Source organism: Pezoporus wallicus, unplaced genomic scaffold (assembly GCF_028554395.1).
Source record: "Pezoporus wallicus isolate ANWC-B61680 ecotype Strahan unplaced genomic scaffold, APGP_CSIRO_Pwel_v1 scaffold_6445, whole genome shotgun sequence".
Taxonomy (NCBI): Eukaryota; Metazoa; Chordata; class Aves; order Psittaciformes; family Psittacidae; genus Pezoporus; species Pezoporus wallicus.
The window spans coordinates 4,445,142-4,471,035 of NW_026641753.1; the positions used below are offsets into that span (position 1 = coordinate 4,445,142).

General features: G+C 38.4%; 1 protein-coding gene across 4 annotated transcripts in view; it reads left to right on the forward strand.

Moving 5' to 3' along the window:
- The window catches only part of DACH2 (dachshund family transcription factor 2), a 283,298-nt gene that overhangs the window by 125,488 nt on the left and 131,916 nt on the right, over nucleotides 1-25,894 (forward strand). For all 4 annotated transcript variants that reach the window (XM_057425136.1, XM_057425138.1, XM_057425139.1 and 1 more), the window contains exon 2: nucleotides 13,373-13,488. In XM_057425136.1, the coding sequence (XP_057281119.1) occupies nucleotides 13,373-13,488 (116 nt within the window). The remainder of the gene's footprint in view (nucleotides 1-13,372; nucleotides 13,489-25,894) is intronic.

Below are 25,894 nucleotides of genomic sequence, written 5' to 3' on the forward strand. Positions count from 1 at the left end.
TGGCTTATTTACACTATCATTTCAATCATCTGCTATTACAAAGAGTTTTAATCAGATGACGTTTTTATGTGTCTCTGTGTGCATATGTGTGCAAAATAAGGAAGTTTTTAGCATTAATGCACAGTAAATCTGGTTTAACATTACTGATACTGCTACTCTGGTTTTATACTGAGGTAACAGAAAGAAAAATGCAACCATACTTCTCTTGTATATCAAGATACTTCTTTCCTGCCTCTTCTCCAGCTTCATGTCTTTGCTGACCCATGAAGCTGTTCATAGTGGTGACAGGCCTGACGTGATGTTCTTTAAGGAAATTCTCACCGTTTTCAAGAGCCATGTGGCAGTACTGAGGTCAATGGTACAGCTGGACCAAGGCTTCACCTCAGATGCAGACTAAGTGTATTAGTGTATCTTATTAATTGGTGTTCAGGCAGACTCAAAATCACCTTGGAGAGCAAGATTCCTGATGCCTTTTGGAGAGGGTTTACCTTCAAGAACTGTTTGCTTTGGGCTTTAGGGTCCTTTCCTAAGCCTGTCACAAAAGTCAGAATCTCTCACACCAACGAACCGCCATCACAGCGCTTCTCACATACCCTGCTCCTCCTTGCAGAAGTTGCCCTTTTGTCCCGTATTGTTGAGGCCTTTACTCCTTCAGAATAACATTTCTAACTTTTCTGTCTGGAAAAATTCTTCACATCATTAATCCTTTAAATTAGTTCGGTCACATTTTTTTTAAAGACTGGTACAGTTCTTCTCTTTAGAGGTTGTGGGTTTGGTTATGGCTTTGGGTTGTTTTTTCCCACCTTACTTCAGTGTTGCATGTTTGTATAGCCCTAGTACAGGCAGAGGCTATACCATGTGCCTTGGTGATAGTTTTTTAAGTCACTTCCAAGAGGATTGATGTAAATATTCAGCAGACAAGCTGCAGAATTTACTGTTTAAAATTGATCTTCGTATGGAAGGGATTTGGGGTTTTGTGAATGTGTTTATTTTTTGTTTGCTTGTTTGGGGATTTTTTTAGGCTTGTTTTTAGGTTTTTTGTTTTTTTTTTTTTTGTTTTTTTTAGAAGAAGGTTTTTGAAAAAATAATTAAAAGATATCAGAGCACAGAACTGGTCTGTTTGCTTTTGTATGTTTTTAGTTCTGTTAAGGCTCTCTGATGTTCTTGCCCTAAACCTGTATCCTTTGCCTGTTAGCTGAAGGCCAGCTGTCCGTGTGCAGCAGCGCAATCCCTTGTGTGCCAGCCGCTGTGGGTCAGGGCAGGGACAGGGCCATCAGCTTTCCACAGAGACGCCGCCATCTTTGTCCATCACCTCAGCGGTGCCCTGTGGTGGAACCGGCTGGGGCCGGCTGTGTCCGGCCATTCACCACAGAGCCACCCCCTGCAGCCCCTGGTGCTGTCAGAACCCAGGCACCTCAGCCGAGTGCGTAGTGAAAGGCCTCAGAACCATTACATTTTTACTTACTGCCCCAGCTGCTGAGATGTTCAGTCTATAACTCCAGGTATGTGGAGAAAACGTCTGTTGAGTGTGCTTTTCAGAATAGAGGGAAGAGGCAAGAAGATACTCTGTGGCTCAAGAAAGAAGCTTGGCAATACCAGGAGTGAAGGTTGATTTTTTTTGTTCATCGCTTGTTTGTTTTCAATAGTGGAAAAAAACCCTGTATGATTGATTATGGGAAAAAATTAAGAATGCAGTGGCTGCTAATCCATCACTTGAGGCCTTTAAAATGAAAACTAGATGGCTTTCCCAAAGCTGTGCTGTTGCCTTGAAAGCGTGAGCCTGAATCAGGATTGTGCACCCAGTAAGGGGCATTGTTTTTAGCTCACAGGAGAGAGGAGTCCTTTTAAGTCTCTGAAAAAGAGAATCACGGCTAAGATTTAGGTGGAAGAACTGAGACTGGGTTTACCCTGGTGTTGATGTTTAATGCCACAGAGCTGTCTGCCGAAGCGTCACCTGAAGGCATGTCCAGGAGCAAGAGGAGTAGCCAGGCACTGACAATGTCCCCACAAGTACACACCGTAGCAGGAATTGCTCTTCAGTTGTGTGCAGGTACTTACTGTATTTGGTAACTTCTTGGAGTCCTTGCTAGGTGCTCGTGTTTCTGGAAGCTGTGATAAATGTAACCTTGACCTGAGGGAATGGCAAGTAGTGTGCTCAGATACAGGAAGGACATCAGTCTCCAGTGCCATGTCGGTTCTGGGGTCATCCTGATGGGCGATTTCCCCGTGTGCCTTGGGAGTTTTACTGACTGGTAGGGCTGAGGTAAGCAGGGCTCTTTAAGTGGGCTCAGCGTACAGCCCTGCTCATATTAGCGTCTTATTATAACAGGAAGATTTTAGAAACAAATTTAATGTGAATTTTGAAAATTTTGCTTCTGCTCTTTTTATATTTTCATGGTCCTAAAGGTTTGTGTTTTGTTGTTTAAGAATCATTCCCTTTTGTGCATTTGCAGTAGAAACAACAGCCTTGTCTATCTCTGTAGCTAGCAAGTTAAATACAGTAACAATCTGGAAAGGTAAAGGGGAAGCAGTGTAGCTACTTACACTGCCTGTTTAATTTCACACCGACCCAAGACCACCAGCTAGCTAAAGGGTATTTTCCATGTTGAGGGGTTAACCCTCAGATGTTTGCTTCTGGATATAATCACCTTATCATAGAGACTCCTTTTGATGGCCGAGAACAGTTATTCCTTTCAACATGGATATAGGTGCAAAGGGTGATAGAGAGGACTGCCTCTATGTTCTTTCATTTATTATTCTTTGAAAGATGAATTTCTGTTTTCTAACTTTGGAGAGTCTTTGCAAAATTGTAAAAACAGTTAATCTTGCAATGCAGAGATTAAAAACAGTTAAAGCAAGAGTAGCTTCCCATTGTATCAAAGTTGAATTGCTATGGCGATGTCATACCACCACACTACAACATACCTCTGTTACAGAACTCTCTCAAATGGGCTGTCTTATTCTCGGTGCTGTAAGTAAGTCTTGCGATGAAGTTTGTGTCCATAAATAATAGGCTTAAACAGTCATATTTTTTACAAGTTATCTTATTGAGGTACAGCTCAGTGGATAACAGCAGTATTTCAGAAACCTTTTTTTGTAATAAAGTTCCCCTAGATTCGCACTGAATTCAGGTCAAAAGTAAAACATGGAAGGATTTCATATAATTGAGATACATATGACGTATCATGATTATTACTTGGAAAGTATCTGTGCAGATGTTTGTAGAAATGTGTATGTGGAAACTATAAAATAGTGCTTGAAAAAATTGGTGCTAAGTTAACTCAAATGAAAGCAGATTTATAGCTTTTCAGCGTAATGGTGTATCTTTGCACTAGGTTGGATGGCACTCCATATGTGATGTTCAGCTACATTAATGAAATTGAGGGCTTTTTGCCCTTTCTCATTCATTTTTCAGTTCAACACTATTCTTTGTCTTGGGGAAAATCCCAAAGATTTTATACAGATCATTTTCTCATTAAAGTATCTACTTCATAGGTGAGATTGGAACTGTGCATTGTCACCTCAGACATTCTTTTTCCCAAGGGACAGTCTATATATTCAGCCCCACAGTCCTCGTTTGGGGACCCATGTCTTCAAGGAGTGAGGGCTGGTCTGAGCGATACCTTCCAGCTCAGGGCTGAGCCTGCTGACAGCCCAGAATTGAGCTGTCAGTTGAGGAAGGGAGCCCATCAGGCTCTGAACAGCAGTGCAGTGAATCGTGGCAGGTAATAGAGACCTGTGGTCATGTCCAGTTGTCATTATGCTGGATTTAGGCTTACTGAAAGAGAGTTACTCGTGCTTTCTGTGGCTCTTTGAGGAAGGCAAGCCATTAAGGGCTTGCCTGTGTAAAATCTTTATTCTGTTTATGTCTTTGCCAGCATCAGCTGTAGGCTGTTGAGAATCGAGCTGTGTTTGTTCCTGTGCTGACCCCAGTGCTTGCCTTGTCATCCATTTACATCAGTGCTGAGCTTTCACATATAGGTGGAATAATCCCACAAATGTTTTCAGTAGCTTTCTTCTACACATCTTAGGAAAATGAAAGTAGTAATAATGCAAATTGCATAATAATACCGGCTATAATGTCCAGTGATTCACAGCTTTCATGGGATTCAGAATCCAAGTAGAACTATCTGAGTAGCTGGGCCGAGGTTTGCAAGGCTCATTATGTAGTTGGCAGTGTCTCTGGTGCTTTCACATTTAGTTTAACTGGACATCTTGGGTGAGGGTTGTTTTGACAACAAATCTGAAATTTAAATTTTGGTTCTGGGTATGTAGTGGCGTGATTCCAACACCGACAGGCCCCTTCCTGCTAGGTTTAATGTAGGTAGAGTGGGTAACAACAATAGTTAAGACACAGCAGCAGGAATTTTGTCCCACTGGGTATGATCTCAGGTTGCTAAATGAACTGTATTTTGTATGTGCCACGGCATCTTTAGTACAACACTCAGTAATTTAATGTAGTTACATAAATTAGCATGTGTGTATACGTACAGGTGTTGGGGTCACACTTTCAATTTCATAACTGATATACCTTTAAATTGAGCTGGTGCAGTGTGTTACATAGACAGGACTTCCATCTTGTCTGCACCTGTGAATCACCACAATTCTGAAATTTGGTGATTTATTCACCTTTCTCCTGTCACAAGTGTTATTTGACAGGAAAAAATAAACAGCAGGAATGTTGAGGTATTTGTGTATCTGTAGGGACAGTCATAAGTAATTCAGAAAGAGTTATTTAAAGTTTTAAATCTCAGTGAACCAAAAATACTTTTTTTTTTGTTTGTTTGAAACTTAATTTGAAATGCCTGACTTCAGAAATATACAGATAAACTTTCTCAAGTAAGAACCAATCACTTGTTCTCTATTGCAGTGAGGAATTCAGGTAATTTTTCTGACTGTAGACCCAAACTCAAGTTTTAAATAAATAAACCAATCAGTCCTGTAGACCTCGGTGGGACTAAATCTATAGGATGTGTTTAGGTATGGAAGAGTTATACAAAGAATATTGTCTGGTATGGGCTCTTTCACAATCTTAGGTTATTTATATGGTGCTCTAGCAGGGCTTTTTAATATATCTGTGTAAGAAATTTGTTGAAAGCTCCTTTAAATTTTATATTATCCTTTTGCACAGTTGAAAACAATCCTAAAGTTGTGGGTTTCAATGATGTAGTACATAGTAGACTGCACTGAAGATATATGGAGACAGTGATTTTTATTTTTTTTAAAGTTAATACAGATGATTTCATACTTCTTGTACTGCTTCAGTGTTTTTCCAGATAGCTTTTTGAGGATGCTTCAATGAATCAGACCCACATTTATTTTTTTTTCTTTAATAAAATAAAGGTCTTGAATTCTGTAGTATCTGAAAACCTCTTTATATAGTAGTCAGAGAAATGTCCACCCTGTCTCAGTAGCTGGACTGAGAGCCACAGATAACATCCGGTTGTAACTCCCAATCCCAGTTGCTAAAGGGAGAAATCTACTTTTGCACATAATGGTTAGTGCTTGTTCCTTTTTTTTTTTTTTTTTTCTGAGAAGCTTTTAAATTTATATATTGACTAATTCGTGAAGATTAACTTTCAGTTGTGAAAGTCTGGGGAAAAAAACCCACGACCACTCTCTTCTTCAGTCTCTTCTGGCCTTTCTAGAGAAGAAAACTTGGAAATGGGATTCTTAGAAACGTAAAGATTACAAAAGTAAAAGCCAAATAAAAATGTGCAAAAATGAAACTTTTAAAACATTAGATTTTTATATATTTTTATAATTCCAGGGTCATGATTTGTGAACATTTGGGGTCAGAAGTGCTAGATAAACCTAAGGAAGTATAAAATAGTTTGCAGTTATACTTTCTCAGAGTAGTCAACCCTTATTTAAAATTGTCTGTTCCGTAACCTTTCTTGCTTGAACAAAGTAAAAATCTAAGGAATCTTTATCAAAAAGATGTCAATATTGCTATCAGTAACTGGAGATATATTTGGTCTGAGTTGTGGAAAATGTGAAAACGAAGAATTTGCTGTTACCTAAGAAAGGGAGAATCAAGCACAGTGCATTGCATCTCCTCTCCCCAGGCAGGTGGCTTCCTCTGGCTAGCGCTCCAGGGGTGTACAAGATGCAGTAGGCATCTAGAAAATCAATACACAGGTGTAATCTGAAGAGTAATAGAACAGAGGGTTTCTTTGCAACCCAGCAGGTCAGGCTGCCTGAGGGAAGGGACTTGGCTTGCCTGGCTCCCCTACTTGTTATCCATGGGAGCCTGCTTGCTGCTGTTTGGTGTTTCACCTTCACACTGCATGTATGTCTGCCAAGTGTTATACTATATATGTAAGTGTTATATACAACAGCAAGGTTGTCTGTAATCCAGTGCATTTTGTAGAACATTATATATGTAGAAATTTTAGGAAGAGCTGCCTCTTTTTTAATTAAGTGTCACATGACTTTCTTTTAAGCAAACTAGAAAAATATGGTCCAGATGAAAATGCAAATTTAGAAACAAACATACTGCAAACCATGCTGAGACAATGGTTACTGTTAGTTCAGATCAAACTGGAAACGTGTCCTGAGTATGGGGACTACTTTTGGTTTGGTTCAGAGACTTAAATAATTGCTGGGTTGATGAGAAAGAGTAATAAAGTGCTTATTAAAGGCAGTACCAAGGTGGTGTGTGTGTGTGTGTGTGTGTGTCATGCACACCAGAGAATCATGTTAGGATGCAAAATGATCTTGACAAAATTAAAAGCTTGTCATAATGGGTTTCAAGTTTGATAAGGATGTACATGGTGCAAGAAAACACTGAAGAAAAGTCAAGTTACACTATTTCTACCTGTAATCTGGGGATAAGATAATAATACCTTTACTATTTGTAGCACATGTTCAGGGAGTCTGAAGATCATGGATATAAGCTTTTCAGAGCTTTTCTCTATAATTTCCTTTTGTCTGCTGCAATGAGGAGGAAGGGTGCTGAGCCTGACGAAGATGAGTTGAGGCTCTCCTCATGCTGATGTGGGCACTGTTTCATGAATCTCCATAGGGACCAGGTTCTAGTTATCAGCTCAAACAACTTCATGTATGATTAATGTTAATTGCCCGTTTTGCATGGCTGACTTTTTTCCTTCTGCTGAATTGGCTCTTGTTGCCTTTGATGTGGCTGGTGATCCAATGTCCTGCAATGGTTAGACAAGTGATCAGTTTGCCAGCACTGAGAGGAGACAGAATCAGGTTGCTTCGAGGTCAGAGTTTGCTTCTCTTCTTAAACACTGAAAGGTCAAGTAGAGTTTAACTACCATTGGCATCTTTGAAATGTTGTAATAAATGCCAAAGCAAGAAGATTATTTTAAATCCATGCTATAACTAAAAATCTTAGGGTAATAGGAGATAATTTTGTCTTAATTTATCAGGATGTTACATTTATTGGTAAAGGCTTCAAAGGAGTACTTCTCACAATCGCTAGGAGGTATTTAATGATCTTTCAGGAGAGCAACATTTTAATGTGTGGTTCCTGTTCCAGTTTCAGGAAGGCAACTAAGCTTGTAGTTTTCTGTATTGGTTGATTTGGATGGTTTATTTTTTGTTTGGTTGGATTTTTTCTTTATTACTTTTGAGTACTTGCACCAGTTACTGCCACTTTTCTCAGGGCAATTTGCACAGCATGTTATATAGTGCTTCTGCATTTGTCCTTTAAGCCTAGTAAAATATGTCGGTAGTGAAGAAATCTGTGATACATTTGAGGGCTTCCTAAATCACAAGTCTAGCATATTTTTATCCTAAATAGCTCAAGCGTTGTGGAATCAATAATTAATTTATTAACTGGGTATCTTTTGGAAAAACAAAATCAGCAGTCCTTGCTGGGCTGCCTCCTGCCAATACATAAATAGTTGATGACAAAAATGAAAAGTGTAGAAATAAAATTCAAATCTGAACGATCAAAGTATCGGGTACCTCATCTATCACAACTTGGAATAAACATATCGCAGAATGTGTCATATCTCATTGACACTGCAGAACATAATGCTTTCCCTTGTTATGTAGCTAACTGCCAAGTCTACAAAGTTTATAGGCTGCTAAGATAATGTGCTGGTGGTAATCCACTTCAGTTGCAGAAATATGAAGTACTGTTGGAAATATATTTCTACTTGGTTTATTCTTTGCTCTCTGGAGGATAGGATACTATTTCAGTTCCTCTAAAGAAGCCGAGAGAATGAAAAGCAAAACATCGTGATAAATTATGCTAAATGGTGGACTAGACCCCAGAGGAAATCATGCTTCTGTGGTACAGTATTCCTCCATTTATCTTACAAATGTTACATCTAATGTTAATTTTGTAGAGGGAAAGCATTCAAAGATTCATCTGATCCTTTTAATAATAGTTTTAGTGTTACAGTGTTATTTGTCAACCTCATACCATCATATCTTACTTTCTGAGTTTTGACAGACCATTCATACAGAAAATATTTTGGGCTACTAATACATAACATTTTATTTTGCAAAACACAAATAATGTAGTAATTAAACTCCAAAACTTAACAAATAATTGCCAGCAAGCAATTACCATTCAATTAAAGAGTAATTACATGGTTATTTGTGCCCTGTAAAATAAAGCATTACTGAAATCAGTAACGCAATCAATATTTTAGCAGAAACAGGATGCTGCAGTGATGGACCTTTCAACCTGTGCTGATTAAATTGTCATCCAAATAACAGTTTCCTAGTTAAATCACCACATGTTTATTTGTCTTGATTAATATGCAAATTCACTTCTGATTCTAGAAAATCTCCTATACTTAAAAGCACAAAAGTAGAGTGCTGTCATACATCAACAGTGATGTGCTGTATGTTTCCACTGATTAATTACATTTCACAGTGTTGATGAATTTGTGGATTTTATGAAATGTAGTTGTAATGAGCATAAAACAGCATTACAAAAGATGGAGCTGATCAATAATCTGAACAAAATCACAGAACCAGCCTTATTCCGTTTTCTGATTCAAATTAAAAATCCTTGGGATGTCTAGGGAATATATAAAACTTTGAGAGGAAAAATAATAAAATTAGTTCTCAACAGGAGTGGAAAATAAAGGAAAAACAGACAATGAATGATTTCTCAACATTTTAATATATAAACTTTAACTGTCAAATATACTGCTTAAAATGTAAACTAGTCTCTGACAATTCTAATTGCAAACAAAATACAAAAATGAACAACATTCAGGTTAATACATTTTTCTCTTTCAGAGTTAGTGGAGGTGTGGGGGTGGGGAGATCAATCAGAATCACTGTGTAACTATAGTGCAAACACTGGTAAAACCCAAAAACCTCCAATCGTCTTTGCTTTCAAGTCATTGGTGACCCAAGGGCTTTTTGTCTTTGGTTTCATTTTTGAGAGATAGTAATAGGATTTTAGTCAGTGCAGACTTTGAGCGGACACATTTATTTGCACTTACTTAGTGAAAAGAATAAGATTACTAAATCTTATAATGAGAATCAGTATTGTACTTCTGGTTTAGTCTCTATGGTCTTCCCTTGGGACAATAACTCGTGTACTTTAAATGAAAACTAGCAGTTTCTAGCTTAATTTAGAATTTAGTCTTTTTCCATTCACAAAGACCTATTGATCGCAAACACAAAATTTATGTCAAGATTTTAGAATCTCAAAGAAACACATTTAAAATTGTTTGAAGCTGGTTGTTCCTGTTTATGCTTCCTTTGTTATCAGTGAGGAAAAGAGTTTTCTCACTGGTTGAATATAACTTTTCTGAGTGAGATAAAGGAAAAGGTGAAGAAGAAAATGCAGTAAAAGAGTAGGGTGACAAAAGAGTAAGAGAAATAATATTAAATAAAGTTAATATTTATATGCTAATGCTATTAGCATTTATATGCTAATACTTACCTAATCACAAATGATGTCTTACTCTCCCCAAATGACAATTCTACTTGCCTTATGATTTCTGCTCAAGGACTGACTGTATTAGCAATTTCCTCTGTATTGTGAAGGCCAGGTATGTTTTAATTAGTAGATGTGAAATTTGTTGAAATTCTGTACTTCATAAGCCTGTAAGAAATGTGCTGCCAACTGGGAGTGTTAAGATAGACCATTGAGATGTCATTATGTCATTGCTTGATGATGCCAGCCAGCCCTGGCCCTGACAGTAGCAGGTTCACAGCATAAAGAAATCCCATGAGAATTTGGAACCTACTACTGGTTTTGTTTCCTTTGCATAGAACTTAATAGAATAAGATTTAGAGCAGATATTTGCTTCCTGTCTCTGGAAATGTATGGTTTCATATTTAAACAAAAATTCCAGAGAATTTGTTTCTGGCCAAAATGGGACTGCGAGTGTTTGGAATTAGACATGCTACCAAGGTGCCCTCTGTGAGCTCTTGTGTCCTCCCAAGCAAAAGGTCGTGTTCCATGTGCTCTGTGATCCTCTCCAGGATATGTAGTTGGAAGTGTGAGAGGTATGTGCTGCAGCCTCGTCTGCAGTGATCAGAGCGATACCTGGCTCTTCACTCCTGTTCTGTGGTCCAGAACCACATGTATAGCATTAAAGGTACTCACATGTAAACTACAGAACACAGTGTTAAAGACCCAGAAGATTCCTTTGCAGGTGTTGGATGAATGACAGTCAGTCAGCTGTAAGTAGCATCCAGCCTTGAGTTTTTCATTCAAAAGCTGATGTTAAATTAGAGACAAAGGGCTTTGTTTTTATTTGAGCAGGTTCAGATGGGAACAATTCCATTCAAGTTGTTATGGCTACACCTGTATAAGAAAGACCAGAATCTGGCTCCTAGTAGTTACTGCTACATAGTAATACTTGTTAAAAAGGCGTGAGTAGCTTATTAGTATCCTTTTTTATTTCTTTTTTCAAAGTCTATCAAACTTCCCAAAATTACCGACTTCCCAAAGACACCAGAACCCAGAGAGATGTTTTCCAAGCGAGCTTGCCTTACTTGTATGAGGAGGTAGGATATAAATACAGTCAGCGGGACTCTAAAAGGAGGCTGATTAATTTTTGGTGCAAACTTTTCTTTCTTCATCTTCTAAAACTCACTTTTTTACCCTTTTTACCTGGCATTCTGTCAGTGTATAACTGCAGATTGGAGAGCTTCACTTACGCTTGTAGTATATGCTCTGGGGAGCACCTTAACATCTGATCCAGTAAATCTGTGGGCTGCGAGTTGTCTACACACAGTCAACAGAGTCATCAACAGAACTTTTGTCTGTGCAGAAACTGCATAAGCAGGAGTTGAAATCCTGTTGTCTCCCCTTCTTTTCCTCTGAAACCCCAAATCATAAATAAAATGTCTTCATAAAATCTTTTAAAACTGCTCATTGAATTTTTAAAATGTTTTTCTTAGATTAATATCAACATATGGAGTTTTATGTAAAAGGTTTGTTAGTATTTGAGTTTGGGAAGAGAATGTTTTGTAGTTTCGTTGATTGAGCTCTTCTGCTGGAGAAAGCTGCTAATTTGGGCTGTTGTATAACTTTCTTCAGAGCCAGTAAGTGCCAGCTAAGCACTTCCACGTGCGTGTGCATAATCAGGGGCTTCTGTATATCAAAGCAGCAACAATCGTTTTTGTGTTTAGAACTTCCACATACCAGCCTAATACTGTCTGTTAGACAATATTCCTGTGCAGTGGATGATTTCAGCAGGTGATTTTAATAGAGAATGCATGTGTGTGTCTTAACTTCCCGTGAAAGTCAAATAGTCTTATTTTAGGTTTACTTTTTATAGCCTAGTGAGTCTGGGTTCTTGCAGTAGGCTTTACTACATAGCCATCATGGTATGATAAACAACTTAAAGCATAAAAAAGAAAAATAGGAAAAGTACTGAATAAAATGAAATACAAAATGGACAAATCTGAAGGTAAAAAGAGGGGGAATAGTTTCACAGAGATAAAATAATAAACCAAAAAAAATGATTTTGTGTTAGTTTGATGTACAGTAAAACAAAATAGCACTAGCACACTGTGAAATATGAACAGGTTAATGGTACCTCTGTGTAGTGCTGCTGGAAGTTGTCTTCATTTAAATGCAGAGTTTGTCTTACATTGATGGAGGGCTCTGCCACTGTAAGTTGATAGAGTGAAGTTTAACTTAAATTTCTTTGTGAACTAGAAGTCATTTTGGAAATGCTTTCTATTTAAACCTCATTCATTGTAGCAGCTTAGTTATTTTATACAATGTTTCTCTATATTTTATGAAAAGCTCTATTAGTCAACAGAGTAAAACTTGGTTTGACCGAAGAGAAGTAGCAATACTTTTCCAAACAAAGGAGGTTGCATATTTATTTGCTGGCTTGGGGAACAGTCGATTCAATGGTGGGTTTTTTTGTCTGTACATCTCTGTATTATGATGGCAGCTGTGTAGGTTACATGTACGCACAGATTTAAGGGGTAAATCTGGTAGTTGAAAACAATAGTTAAATGAAGCTGGTCTGTAAAGACACCTTTATCATTTTGGTTTAAAAAATTCAACCATAATTCTTAAGTTGGTCAGGGGACAGTGAGATTTTTGAAAGGGCTAACATTCCTGTGTTTGACTTATGTGTAATGAGTAAAACCACTAGCCAAGAAGTAGTCAGTTTTGGAAAAGTTCTGAGTTAAATTACTGCTGCGTCTTCAGAAGTAAGCAGTTTTCTGTGGTGCAGGTGTGTGACAGACTTTGGAGCATTTACTGCTATGACCCCTCTCCACTGGTCACATGTAAGGTCATGGAAACCCTGGATATTAGAGAAGCTTGACTACTGTATGGAGAGTAGAGGTACACGTAGACATGCATCCTGTGAAGCAGCCTGGTCAGCCTTGAGCGGTGTCGCAGCAGCTGAAAGCAGCATGGATGTGTTCATTCAGCACAGGGACTGAGCTAAGAAATGGTGGTGCACCCAATCTGAACAGCTCTGGCACCCCCATAGTCATTGTGCAACCCCTATAAACCATGGCTTGTGAACTGAGTAATGCATCTGGTTGCATTTTCAATACTTTACATGTGAATTACACATGCGTCAGAATTTCTAGAGCTTCGTTTTACAAACATTCTTAATATTACTTAGTGAAGTAGTGGTACAACAGGGCTAAAATAAGAATTGCTTTCTTTCTGGTCTTGTGATACAAATTAAAAAAGGATATCTTAGCTTTCTGATCACTTCTGTGATTTTGTGTTAACTATAGGTGCTGTTTGGCAGATTATTGTTCCTTCTTTTGAAACCTATACAATTCTTGTATGCTTAATCAACTTTTTTTCCTAGTCAAGAATGTCTCATATATATGTGTGTATCACTGATGGTTCATGCATTTTGTACAAATCAATACTATGTGTAGTAAGCAAATATTTCAGAAAGAAAATGCCTTTTCATTTATCCTCTTATTTCATCAGCTCACGACCAGGAAGACCCCCCAAGCGTTCACTAGGAGTTGCGATACAAGAAAATGCACGTCTTCTGCCTCATGGAGTTCCAGGCCTCTTATCACCAGGACTTATCTCTCCGACAGGTAATAAAATCCATCAGATGATCAGCGTCATCTCTTCATACTGCACAGCAGTTAAAATAAACTAATATTGATCTAACTGCCTTGTCCTTCAGGGCTTTTTCAAGCTTTACCAGAGGTTACATTATTGGATTTTTTGAGCGTTCATGAAAACTCTGTTTTGTTGCTGCAGTGACTGAAATCTAATGGATTTGTAATTTAGTTCTTTATTAATTGTGGTTTCCTTACAGGAAATTCCATTAAATGTGTTATTTTAGTAAAAGAAAAAGAGAAAATGAACTATTGTCTCCAAGCCCTGCAGCATGCATTTCTTCCTTTCAAAGGCATGTGTATTTTAGTTCTCATGGGATATGAACAGCGTGGCTAATGTGTATTGTATTGTAACATCATTAATAGATGCTGGGAAGATAGAGAAATGCTTGTACGAATTATAGAAGAAACACTTGAAAAGCAGATAAGTCCACATGGTCACAGTGGATTGTACTTTAATGATTTGCATTCAGTATTCTAATATGAAAAAGCTAGCATGAAAATATGTGAAATTATAAACAAGCCCTAAACATAATTCAATGCCTAGTATTTTATTTCAGTTCATTAATTTATTAATGGAGTTTAAATTAAATCTTGTGCTAATCTCATGAGTGTTTTAATTTTTTATTAATTGCTGTGTGGTAAAAGGTAAGTTTATTTTGGTAATAAGGCTATATTAATAGATGATATTCATAAAAGGAATTGTTTAAGTATTAACAGGTTTAGCAGTTTCAGGATTACTGTCAAAAGTCCAATCCAAATGTATTGTAACTCCCTAACAACCTAACATAGTGTTTAGCAGAATAGAAAGTCATAGAAAATCCTAAAGGAAAAGCAGAATTAAAAAAAGAAGACTGATAAGACTATAGTGACTTGTCTTGATCTTGCAGATGACTGCAAGAACCTGTTGCACTGCACTAGTCCTTCAGCTGGTCCCAGTGTTCAGGGGAGTAACAATGCTGAGGTCTCTATTTTTTCCTACAACTCTAAGTGTCAGGAGGGCTTCACAGTGATCCAGTAACCTTTATCCCTGTGGAAGTGGGAATGAACATTCTGAACAATAGTCATAGTAACCTTAACTAAAGTTGTTACAGTATGAAAGCATTTTGCTTGAGCCAGGAGCCAGTACAGCCAGTTGAGCTAGTGCAGCTTCATGCACTGTTCATGTATGTGGCAGGGGTCAAGAACTGTGGTTTCACTCTTCTGAACAATTTATAAATGAGAGTTTTTTAGTAGCTGTGTCATGTTCTCAGCTCAGGTATTTCATAGATTTGGTGGTGTTTGTGTTATGGTTAGGAACACACAAGAGCCACCTTGCATTGATAATTTCTTGTCATAAATCCAGAATATTCCGTATTACTTTTCCACCCTGTGTTTGCAAATAGGGCATTAAATTAGACAGACTGACATATTGCTTTAAATTGGGAAATATTTTAGGATGAAGTGTGCTGGGTATGCACAGTAAAATAGCATCATAGACACATTCTGTGTCTCACAGATATTTAGAGTATCACAGAATCTGAGTAAAAAAAAAGTTGAATTTCTAGGCTGTTGTAGGTTGTTTGGAGTCTGAAGTGATGATTTAGATACATCCCACTTTATTTAACACGCAGATGGTTGCATCAGATTTGCCCTGGGGGGCTGTCTGTCAGCTGAGTCTCAGGGTGGCTGTCTTCCTGACCTTGGGAGCCGCCTGTGAAAACCTCTGCATGACCAAGTGCCAAAAGGCACAAACAGTGAGCATCAGGCAGTTGAAAAGGAGTTTTGGGAGCAGCTTGTAGGCGAGAGAAAGTGCACATTTCCAGAGCATTGCGGAGTAGTTGAGGGTCCTGGACGAGACAGGTCCCTGCAGGTGAAGCAGCCCTACCACCAACCCACGGCAGGGCAGCTCCACACTGACGGCCTCTGTAGTCTTGTCACTCAGGAGCCAGAGCTCCTGAAGTTGTTTTATCTTGTTCATAAAGAGTAAAAGTTGGAGGGATTGCTGAGTAAGGGAAGGTGCCAAAAGAGCCACTTGTAAACTCAATAGGGACTTAAGCTGTCGTAAACTTGATGGAGCACCCAGGATGGGAAGTCTCCATTAGCTTTATTTATACCCATTTACACTTAATTACTGACTGCTTTGCTCTGATTGCCTTTAACACATTTGTGATTGGATTCTTCCCTTTTGGCCAAATTAAGAACAATATGTGTTTTAATGCTTCTCACAGAACATAGGTTTTTTTTCAGACTTCCAAGCTCATTTTAGTAAGACTCCATGTCCGCAGATGCAGCACGATTCATCCATCCATTGCATTATTTCATTTTTACCTACTCTTTAGTTTTCTGCCCAGTTAAAGTGAAGGAGTTCGTGTCCAGGGTTGCCATTAGTTAGATGGAGAGTTCTCGAGAAGTTGCTGTTCTGGCTGCAGAGCTCACAGATCTGTCTGTAGATGGTATTACAGAGTGATGATTAGTAACTTCCTGCAGACTTGAGCGGGCCATCTGTGTTTCCACTCCTTGAAAAGTGCTGTTATTTTCATCACCCATTTGGTTTGTGTCAGCTCAGTTTACATGGTCATTTTCACATAATAAACAGGTAGTTAAATTACGCATACTGCATTTCCCAGAGTAGAGAGTAATTTTTTTACCACTTGACAAAGTGGACTACAACTGCTCTTGCACGTAAGTAATTTGTGAAGGAGCTGTAAGTGAAGCCTCAGCTTCTTTAAATGTTTGTAGATCCCTTCCACCTTTGGGGAGTGGGAACATTTGGGTTACAATGAGATTAGAGCAGCAGGGTGGCTAAAACTGCTGTGATTGAGAAGGATGAGAGTGTGTCTGGGATGTATGACGTTGGGAGGGGCTGTGTGAACAGCACAATGTCCGTGCCTGAGCTGCCTCCTTCAAGAGCTGATGTTTAAGTGCTGTCTGTTTTACCTTAGCTTAGGAGAAAATGTTTTTCTTCTTCTATTCATGTAGGAAATGTGGAAATTGGTGTGGTGCCCTTGCCTGCTGTGAGGGCAAAGGAAAAATCCTGTATGTCACAGAGGGATGGTCATCAAAGGCTCAGTTCTTCAAACAATGGAGTGTGATGAAGTGGCATTGACAAAATAAGGCTCTATCTCCTATTAATGTACAAGTCTTTTTTTGTCAGTGTATCTTAAAAAGACAGTCGGGCCTTATTTATGAAATATATTCGCAAGGAAGTTTGAAGGTCTTAAGCAGTAGTTTGCTGTATGGAGAGAAGCTGAAATCCATTATATGATTTAAGCCAGTAGTTCAGAAGGCTGTTGGTATGGAAGGAAGCTAAAGAGGAGTTGGATCTTTTCATAGTTATCTGTGCCAACGTTAGTCCTCCTGCCTTTCATTTAGGTCACCCCCAAAGAGGTGACCATTTGGGTGGCTGCTCCATCTTGTTTTCAGGGTATTGGATAGAGTGGCTCATAAAGAAAATGATCCTGCCACTGAGACTTTGTTGGATTGTGGCAGAAGAGCACAAACTTGCTTTCTGGGGCAGGTTTTTTCAAGTTGTGGAGCTGCACATGGGCTGGGAATCCTGCAGCTGAAGCTGAAAGGTCTGGTGAAGCTGGGTGCGAGGAAGATGAACTCAAGCCTGTTTCAAACGTATCTGTTGCAATTTCATATTTCTGAGGTTTGCTGTTCAGAGCTGTGGGCAGCCTCGTAGGCCTAGTAAGGTGTATGCTGGCAGGGTATGTGCAGTATAGGTCAGCAGATGTATTGCAGTGAGGATTTAGGGCTGAGTGCTGCCGAGTGCTTAGTACAGGAGGTGGGAGAAAGCCTACCTGATGCGGAATTGTATGTTAGAAAATGAAAACAAAGCATTTTCAAATGAATACTCAACTTTGGCAGCCTTTGCTGGATGTGAGCAGGGAGGATTCACAATTTCAGAGGTTATAAAGGGATTCACACCAGGTTGATGATTGTTTGGTAGGGAGAACTTGTTGGAATAAACTGTGTGCAGAGGCTGTGGCTGGTTCTGCCATGAGCAGGCAGGATGTCCGGCACCCTCCCTGGTGTTAATAGTTCCTGATTAAACCTGCTGCCAGCGTCTATCATCAGGTCTCTGCTGTTTTCTTGCATCAGTCTGCCTAAGTGACAGAAGCAAGCCACCTGCAGTTCCAAATGTGTAAGATAAACTGCTATTTTCATTATCAGACACATTAGTTTCACCTCCCTTGAAGTGATCTCTTTTTAATTTCATAAACAGACAGTTAAAATAGACACTGTCTCATTAGCTGTTTATCTAGAGTTTTTGAAACCTGTTTGTACAGACATAAATACTTCTTCAGCATAGTTTTGTCTTGTTAATAGTTATGAGAAGCTGTTGTGAACTGAATAGTTTCATGTAATTAATAGTGAAATTCATATTTTAATATATATATAGAGTCACATCATTGTGGGACTCAATAAATAGAGTAGCTCCCAAAAGCGTAACTTCATGTGTTACTTCAATTCATCAGTGATAGCAGCAGCCACTTAGCCTTTCTACAAAAAAAAGAGAAGATAAAACCATCTTTAGGCACTGCTGCAATCTTTAGGCACTTTAATTTGGCATGTCCTTGTTAGAGGAATGACTGAGATTAGAGGCTTTCAGAGTCTTTGGTATCTAGTTGCTGTTCGTCAGAGTGGACACACGGCCAGCCAGCACAGCCCCACTGATGCGCAGAGCTGCCTCTTGCAACTCCCTGCTGCAGCGACCCCACAGGTTGTGTCCGTATTTCCATCTGAGGTTGGTGCTTGTCCCAGTCCCCACCAGTCTTACCTGGCTGAGGAGCTGTATGAGATGTTTGGGGTGGGAAGAGCATGGCCATGGGAGCAGTAAGAACATATGCTGATGGAGGGGCTGTAGTTCTGGAGGCTAGGACTCCACGTGTAGCATTGGCTACTGGTACACTGGGATTGCCAAAGCCAGGCTCTGAAGGTTTGCCCTCTCTATTGTAAAACCTGCTTCCAAAAAAGAGCTGTTACTTGAAGAATAAGCATTCACTCAGGGTCACTTTACAGAACATCTATTGACTGATTTCACCTCTTGGGGTGTTTGATGTAGCGCTGCCGTGGCTGGCAGCTGCTGGCAGGAGGCCTAGAGCCTCCGAGAGTAGGGAGCAGATGACTGTAGCGTGAAGAGAACCCTTTCCTTTCTCAGCTTTCTTAACTGAACATTTTTGTATGTTTACAAACTATTTCTGTGGCTCATTTCACTGTTTACGATTATCCTTTTTTTCCCCCCTGTTGTCATAGATGTCATTTTCAAGTTCCATTTATAATGGGAAACATATGCATGACTTTGTCATTGTTGGCATTACCTGGCTTAGTAGAAATTATTATTTTTAATCAAAGGCAAACATACTGATTAAGGATGCCACAACACTCCTCTGCCTATGGGGAACATTAACAGTTTATAAATTGTTCTTGGTGACAGTTCAGTAGTGAATTACTTTGATATATATGGCTAATAAATTAATATGATTAAGTTAATGAGTAGTACAAGTGTTGCCAAACTCCACTCGTTGGGCTTTTAATGCTGCTCCACATTTGCAGCTCTAGCTTCCCCCTGTGGTGAGAGGATCAGTGCTACCTACGCACTGTCATTGTGATAAATGGCATATCCCACAGTGCCCTGCACTCCATCTGGTGTGTCCCCAAAATGAGAAATATTTTATACAAATCACACACTCAGAAGCTCAAAGGACTGTAGAAAGATCTATTTTTTCAAACAATAATAAAAATGCATACATCTCTTTAGCAACTCTTCATTTTTACTGTCATAATGAATGCATATAGCTTTGGGAAATGAAAGCTCGTGTGAGTAACATAGTTAAGTTATCCACTACACAGTAAAGCTGACAAATAAGTTACATGCTCACTCTTACTTTATCATGGAATGTTCTTAGATAAAAAATGATGTTGGAACATCTATTTAACTGGATTTTAAAATTAAAGACCATGTATGCTGCATGATTGAGTACCACCCTATCTCATGCCAGCAAATTTCTGTGCTGAAGGGAGCATGATTTGGAGTGAATGAGGAATGCAGGATCATATCATTACTCTTTAAAATACAGCCATTCACTAGAGTTCTGATAGTCTAAAAACTATACTTGGTGACTATGAGTCACTCTGTTCCCCTCTTCCCTTTTCTCTTTTAATGTTATCTTTCTTCAGGGAGCCATTTTTAGTGTCTGCTTTATCTGAGTGGGACATTGCTTTTTTGACAAATGAATAGTTAAAGCTGTTGAGAATTTACTGAGTGGCTAACCTTGTTGTAAATTTAATTTACACGTAGTGTCAGCTACTAATTATTGTGGAAGAAGTCTGAAACTCATAAGTATAATTTCTTTTTTAAGATTTTTGTGCAGATTTTTTTAAAAAATGGATCCTGCTGAGTTCGTACATCTCTTGAGATGACAAAGTACGACCAGTGTGGTCACAGTGAGAGAATTAAGACTGTATTGTCTTGACACTCAGGGTAGACCTGCACCAAATTTATTTTGACTTGAATATATAAGGGAACCATTTGAAAAAGTTGGGTGAAGTATCACAGAGTTAGAAAATCACTAAGTTTTCATCTGTTTTAATCATCTGTGACATTCTTTACTACCAGCTTATCTGTTAGCCTGTCTGATGGCATTGAGGTCTGTAATGATCATACCTGTCTGATGCTCTCTGCTGCATCTTTAACTGACTTTGAAACTGTTTTAGCTCTTTTATGTCATTGTTAAGAGATGCATTAAAGTAAAAAATAGTATCAAGAGGTATGAAAGATTTCAGTGCTCTCTGCTTTCTGGAGGACTGTTTTGGCAATAACAGCACTATTGTAATTGAATAGTTTCTATTATGTTTAATTTTCCTTTACAATAACATGATTAAATTGAACAAATAATTACAGTCTGAAATATAGAAGTTTTCCATTTGGTACCTTGAGCCTGTATTCCAACAAGTGTATTTAAATGCCTTACTGAGTATTTGTATAAGAATCCCAGTCTGATTGCATAATGTACAGCCTTGCTTTTCAATATAGGAAGCTGTTTTTTGGTTTCACTGAAGTTAGTGTCATTGAAGAATTTTTATGTTCATACTAAAGAATAATGGCTTATTGATTTAGTTAGTTATGGTGCTTATCAAATACACTTGGGTGATAAGCTGCTGGTAGGGAAACCAAGCATCCTCATATTCTGGGCTGTTACCTTGGATGACATAAGGCCTATTCATGATTCTTCATTTTAAAAGCAGCATATTTTTGTGCTAACAATAGAAATTGGAATATTATGGCATACAACGTCAGAGACAAGGCGCATAGATCCTCATTGGCACCCCTGCTCTGCTTTAGATTTATCCAGCCGGAGTTCAGAAGACCTGTTAAGCTCAAGATATCTGCACACACTTAAATTTTTACTCCTATGACTTTGAGAGGCCACTGTCTGTTAACGGTTTAAATAAATACAGGTGTAACTGGCTGGATAATGCACCTCTGGTTGCAGGAAAGTGTTGATCCATCACCTATTTGCAATGCTAAAATCTACATTTACATAAATAATATTCTTTTAAAATACAGCATTTACATATAAATTAGATTTGGGTAGTGTGGTTTCCTAAAGGAAAGCTTTGTAAGGCTGTATTTTGGTGAAATTCTTGGTATAACAACACTGTTGCAAATCACTTAGAAAAAATAGGAAATCTTGCGGGGTTACAGAGTAAGTGTGTGCTGTCCTTCGATCCAAGTTTTGCGCAGTTACATTTCTGGTCAGTTATGAAGTACTTCCGGTGTAATTTAACAGCTTCTGTGCTTCAGTCCTTGTCATACAGACCTCTGGAGCCTGAACAAATGAAATACTTAGGCATGTTTTTAAGATTAAGCAAACAAATAATCCCATTGATTTGAATTGGATTACTTGTTTGCTTAAACAGAAGTGGATGGGTGCAGACTGGGCAGTTGCCTGAGAGCAGACGGGTGTTTGTTCTCTTTTGTCCATATTGAGCAGCTCAGTGTGATGGGAGTCGCTTGCACCTGGAGTCCAAGGTGATGGATGCAAATCCTGCCTGAGGACAGTGATTTGCAAAACATTGGTTCTAGTTCTCCTTCTCCTGGAAATATTTCTCCTAGACTTGAGGCAGTGATAGCAAATAGAAATTTTTCATTTGCTGCTGATGATTTCTGGCTTGGCCTTTGCATTGGTTTTGCAGAGGTGAGAGCTTGGTATGCTGAAAGCAGGAGGGGAAATATATCCAAACAAAGCAAAGAATTCTGTGTGTGATCAGGGGCGGATAATTTGAGTCTGTCTATGAAAAGTAGTGAAAAATTTCCCGGTAATCTGGGGGAGAAGATTTTGGCATATTTTGTATGCCTGTGCAGAAAGTTGAGAGAAGCAAGTTCAGCAATGAAGGCTGCCTCACTGTCCTTTGTGGAGAAGCTGCTCATCTAGCTGATCTACCAAGGAGCAGACCTTTGCTACGTAGAAGGTTACAGTGGCTGCAGTTGGTGTTTCCTCCTGTGCAAGAAGAATGTGCTCTTCTTTCAGCCCTTCCCAAGTAATAAAACATGATGCCAAGTGCTGGCAACAAATTAGGATTCATGATGAAAAGGAAACATCTCTTACTGAGCATCTTGAAGCTAGTGTAACTAAAATAGATTTCATTGCCTGATCATTCTCATTAAGTGACTGGGACCATATTAAGATTTCACTGGAAATGCATTTGTATAGTATAAACTATTTTATCACAGTCAACATTAATTGGTGTAAAGAAAACCAAGCTGACTTAATGAGTATAGTATCAATCTCCATCCTTTTTCTGAAGAGAGAGACCTCTTCAGTTTGCAGAGAGGCATGCTGATAGCAACTGGCATTGCTGCTATCCTGTTGTACTAATTTAAAGATAAATGTAGTACCAGAGTTCTGGAGGATTCAGTCTAGAAACTGAATTCATCCTGAAAATCCTTTGCAAAGAAAAATAATTCCTTGAGCTCCTTACCTCCTGTGACTTGAATATGAAAAGCTTTACTTCAGAAGGAGAAGCATTTTATATAAGACATGCCTGAATGTAAATGACAGACATTTTATTAGGAAAGGAAAGCCTTTATTAAAATATAATGATCTACATTGTTTTTATGTAATCTAATGAATTACAGTAAAAGCCTGAGAAATGAGCTGGAAAAGGTAGAGTACTCTCCCATGAAAGCAAGCTATGATAACCTTTCTGTAATTCTTTAACATGTCGAAAGAGTATTTCTACACAGACTTATTAAATTAAGCAAGGTCACCTTTTCATTTTATTAACAGATACAGTTTGCCAGATCACGGACTTTGATTCTGAAAAATGTGGAGGAATCATGCAGTAACATATGTCAAGTAGAAAATTGGGTATAAAATGTTAAATAATTTTGATGCATATTATTTCCTTGTTTTTACTGTTGTGCAATGGTAAAAAAATAAAATGCTTAATTACTCTTTTTCACATTTGCATATTGATTGGATGTGCTTAGGTCGTAATGATATTTCTAAGTGGATTATCCTGACTGGGGCAGTCTCAATCTAGTATTTGCCTAAATGGAAGAAAATATTCTTTTCAGTAGTAATATAAAAGTTTGTTCTTTTGCTATGTAGTATGCAGTCATTACTTTGAAAGGTTATCTGTAACTAATAACCACTGCACTGGTCATATGCTTAAAGGTGAACACATATATTGCATTTATTAGTCTGACCTCAATTCAGCAGAGCAGGAATAAAACTGATAACATGTCATGCAAGTTGTTCATCTGCAATCCCAAATCTCTGTAAGTATATTATAGTCTTTTTGTATAGTATATGTGAGGAGGAAAATGATATCTAATAGGTGATACATAAATTAAACACAAAATCTTGCTGTAATTGTTTATAAAGAATTTCTTAGTCGTGTCTCATTAAGACAGAAAAAGTTATTTATACTTCCAGTCTCATGGAATTACTTTTTTTCCTGTATCTGCATTTGTCACCTCTCTTATCTAAGTAACGCATGAGTTCTTAGCTGGTATATGTAACACAACTGAGAGCATCCCATCAGTAGCTCCAAACCTTATGTAAGTAAAGGAGGTAATAGAATAGATTGTTTTCATATTGCATATATGGTTTCAAATGCAAATACACTAATGTACAGATGTAGGTAAATCTCACTGCTGTTAACAGCTCAGTAGCTCTGTACACATATGCAGAAGACTCTTGCTACTGGCGGCGCACAGACGGGGAGCAGCAGAGTGCAGTTGACTTGGCCCTGGCAATTGCAGAGCAGGTGACTTGATTACACTGAAATCAGGCAGAAAATGTCCTCTTCTGGCCACTCAAGTGAATCAGTCAAATTATCGAGTGGCAAAACTAATTCTGTGCCTTGGGCCATCAGAGCTGCCACTTCCTATAAGTCAAGCCTTCACTTAGTGTGAAATTGTTTTTTATTTTATTCTTTTTCATTTATTATGCTTATTTCAGCTAATCCACTTGGTGAATGTGAATTACCCAGTATACTAAAGCTGTTTCAGATGTGCAGCCTTCTCATGTTTTAATGGTGAAATACGAGGACTGCTCTCCTTGTAAGTTTCTCCCAACTCTGCTGTGACCTACACAGTTAAAGTAATATTTCAGTTTTTCAGATGAGAACTCAAAAGGGGAGAAGAGTTGGAATTTGGTTTAAAATTAACTAGAGGTGCATATGGTTGGGCTTTCTTTTAAAAGCAATGATAATTCAGATGGGTCACATTTTTAAGAGCTAAAAACATAATTGCAATGATCTGTAGGCCATTAAGTGCTGGTTAATTTGCAAGAGTTTGATGAAACAAATATTCCTTTGGAAAGCATTGAATATTGTTTCCAACATTAGAATATTGCCTTAAATTCTGTCAGAAACAAAACTCTGATCTGCTTAAAGCACTCATACAGGTGATAAACCCTAGGCAGTGCTTGAGTATACAATTCTGTACAAATGGTAATTCCTCATTTGTCTGTGCCCTCTGGTACATAGCATTAACATTTTCCAATAAGGAAGAGCAAAACATATGGAATCTTTTATTTTAAGCAAAGAAAAATCATAAAGATTAATGAGAATAAAAAGTAAAATGCCTGTGGGCAAGGCAAGTTACAGGGGAGCTGCTACAGCAGAGTGCATCAGAATAAGAAAACAAAAGTAGCCTGAAGGCACCTCCCATAGGCACCTGCAGATAGGTTTCCTATATGTACAAGTGCAAAATACATAGAAGTATGTGTATCGTATGCTTAAGCAAAGAAGTGTGATTGAGGAGAAACCAGTTCTATTGTTTTAGCTCATATTCACAGTGCTATGAGCTGACATGCATCTTGGGCAGATGAGGGGACTTGAAGGGTGGAAGGAAGTAAGCAGAGCCTCAAAAAGAAAAGTTGAAAGGATCATACTGTGATTAAGATGGATGTATTGCTGACAGTGTCAGAGCAACAGCTGCTAAATCTAGGAGGCACTTGAAAGAGTCTCTCTATTTTGTTATATATGGAAGTCAATAGGTTATTTGGGCTAAGAACACCCTATTATTCAAATTCAGCTGACCTAGAAGGCCTCGCCATCTTTCACTGGCAATTCGGAGGGCCCTGCCATTTAGATGGTGGTTTCAGTATTTCCCATTACAGAATTGTTCTGTGTAGTCTTGGGGATATTGATGTCGTTTTTTTCCCCCCAGAAATGTATTAGATTAGTCTGTATCAGGCTTCAGAAGGCTATTTTGTGTTTGCAGCTGGATTAAATCGCTGAAAACTTGTCACCAGAATCTCCTTTTCAAACCTTTAAAACATCAACGAAACGTACTAGAAATTGTTTGGCTTTCCTGTTTTGGAACTGCTTCATTAATTTTTTTAATTATAAATAACATTTCTTCACAGCATGTGAAGTCCTATGTGCGAGCTAAGTATGAGCCCTAATCCTGTTGAGAATTTGTGTTCATTCATGGGAAGTTTTCAGTGTGGATCTCAGGAAAATATCCTGAAAATAGGTGTTTTGCCCACTGATATGGACATGTCCTTTCCCTTTCTGATGTGTCTCTCTTGATCTCCATTTTTCATTGCATCATATTACTCTGTCCTTATTCTTTATTTTTTTGCCCTTGACTTTTATGTCTACACTACAATTTGTGTTGACCTTGAAGTTGCCCTCAATTAGCTGAACCATTTCAGTATCATGGCCCACAACAAAATTCTCTGCAACATACTTCTGATTTGAAAAGCAGAGCCATCCTAGAAGCTGGCCTGTGACCATTTTTCTTTCAAGTTAGTGTTTATTTCCAGACAGTAAAGAGAAGGAGTGATACAAAAGAGATAGAAATCAGAAGCAATAAATCATAGGATTCCTTTTGGAGGGTTTCTTGTGCTCAAGCCTGGAGTGTCTGTGCCAC